This window comes from Etheostoma cragini, unplaced genomic scaffold (genome assembly GCF_013103735.1).
Source record: "Etheostoma cragini isolate CJK2018 unplaced genomic scaffold, CSU_Ecrag_1.0 ScbMSFa_1672, whole genome shotgun sequence".
Taxonomy (NCBI): Eukaryota; Metazoa; Chordata; class Actinopteri; order Perciformes; family Percidae; genus Etheostoma; species Etheostoma cragini.
The window spans coordinates 1-1,061 of record NW_023265750.1 but is presented as its reverse complement, the minus strand read 5'-3'; the positions used below and the strand labels follow the sequence as shown (position 1 = coordinate 1,061).

At 46.7% G+C, this 1,061-nt stretch overlaps 1 protein-coding gene across 1 annotated transcript; it reads right to left on the bottom strand.

Moving 5' to 3' along the window:
* Positions 1-255: 255 nt before the first annotated feature.
* On the bottom strand, positions 256-990 carry LOC117940097 (arf-GAP with Rho-GAP domain, ANK repeat and PH domain-containing protein 3-like). Its single transcript, XM_034865480.1, has 2 exons — positions 729-990; positions 256-410 (listed from the first exon to the last, which is right to left on the bottom strand). The coding sequence occupies exons 1-2, from the start codon at positions 988-990 to the stop codon at positions 301-303; spliced, it is 372 nt and encodes a 123-aa protein (XP_034721371.1). The 3' UTR covers positions 256-300.
* Between the last annotated feature and the right edge of the window lie 71 nt (positions 991-1,061).

The window sequence follows — 1,061 nt, the reverse complement described above, 5'->3', positions numbered from 1 at the left end:
GAAAAAGGGTCAACATCTGGCACACAGGGGGAAACAGGGTCAACATCTGGCACACAGGGGGGAAACAGGGTCAACATCTGGCACACGGGGCAGAAAAAGGGTCAACATCTGGCACACCGGAAGGGCAACATGGTCAACATCAGAGTTTACCTGTCCAGGTGACCGTGTTTACCTGTCCAGGTGACCGTGTTTACCTGTACAGGTGGCTGAGTTTACCTGTACAGGGGGCTGAGTTTACCTGTACAGGTGGCTGAGTTTACCTGTACAGGTGGCTGAGTTTACCTGTACAGGTGGCTGAGTTTACCTGTACAGGTGGCTGATGAGAGCGGCGAGCGTCGTGCGGTTGACCCGAGGAAGACTCCGGATGATTTCTTTGTAGCAGTCGAGCCTCTGACTCTTCTGGGGGATTTCTGACGGCAGAAACATGAATATATAATAATATATTATATATTAAAATTACATAATAATATTATTACATATATTTCAGATATAGACATCATTGTTGGTGATGTTTTTAAATTTGTTTTTGTCACTTTTTATAAAGTTTTAAAAAATATATTTTTTTCTTTCCCGTGTTTTTGCAGCTTTTTCCAACATTTTTCTATTGCCATATTTCAGATATAGAGCGTTTTAAAAGGGTCCGAGGACACCAGGACCAGGTCCCGTGACCAGGACACCCTGAACATTTTACACATGACTTCAGACAGGAAGTAACCCGAGGAACTGACTGGCGGCGCTCTGCCAGAGGGGGTGCAGGTCGCCCATGACGACGGGGTCCTCCACCTCCCTGAAGAACCGCTTCAGGACGTCCGTCACGTCCTCGATGAAGTGGTCTCCGATCCGCAGCTTCACGTTCCGCGCGTCGCTGCGGAACTCGTCCATCAGCAGCTTGATCCGGGATCTGGACCCGTTCTTCCTGTAGATCCCCTCGTGGCCCAGACCTGGACACACAACATTCACCCGTATGAGGAGCTCTAAGTCCGGCTGCATGGATATATAGATACATATATATATAAATATATATATATTAATGAAGACTGACCGTACATATATATATATAT

Excerpts from the sequence above, each read along its gene's own strand:
- LOC117940097 (XM_034865480.1), bottom strand. The coding sequence starts at position 990 with ATGCAGCCGGACTTAGAGCTCCTCATACGGGTGAATGTTGTGTGTCCA. Across the intron at positions 411-728 it reads CCTCTGGCAGAGCGCCGCCA|AAATCCCCCAGAAGAGTCAG; the intron begins GTCAGTTCCTCG and ends TTCTGCCGTCAG.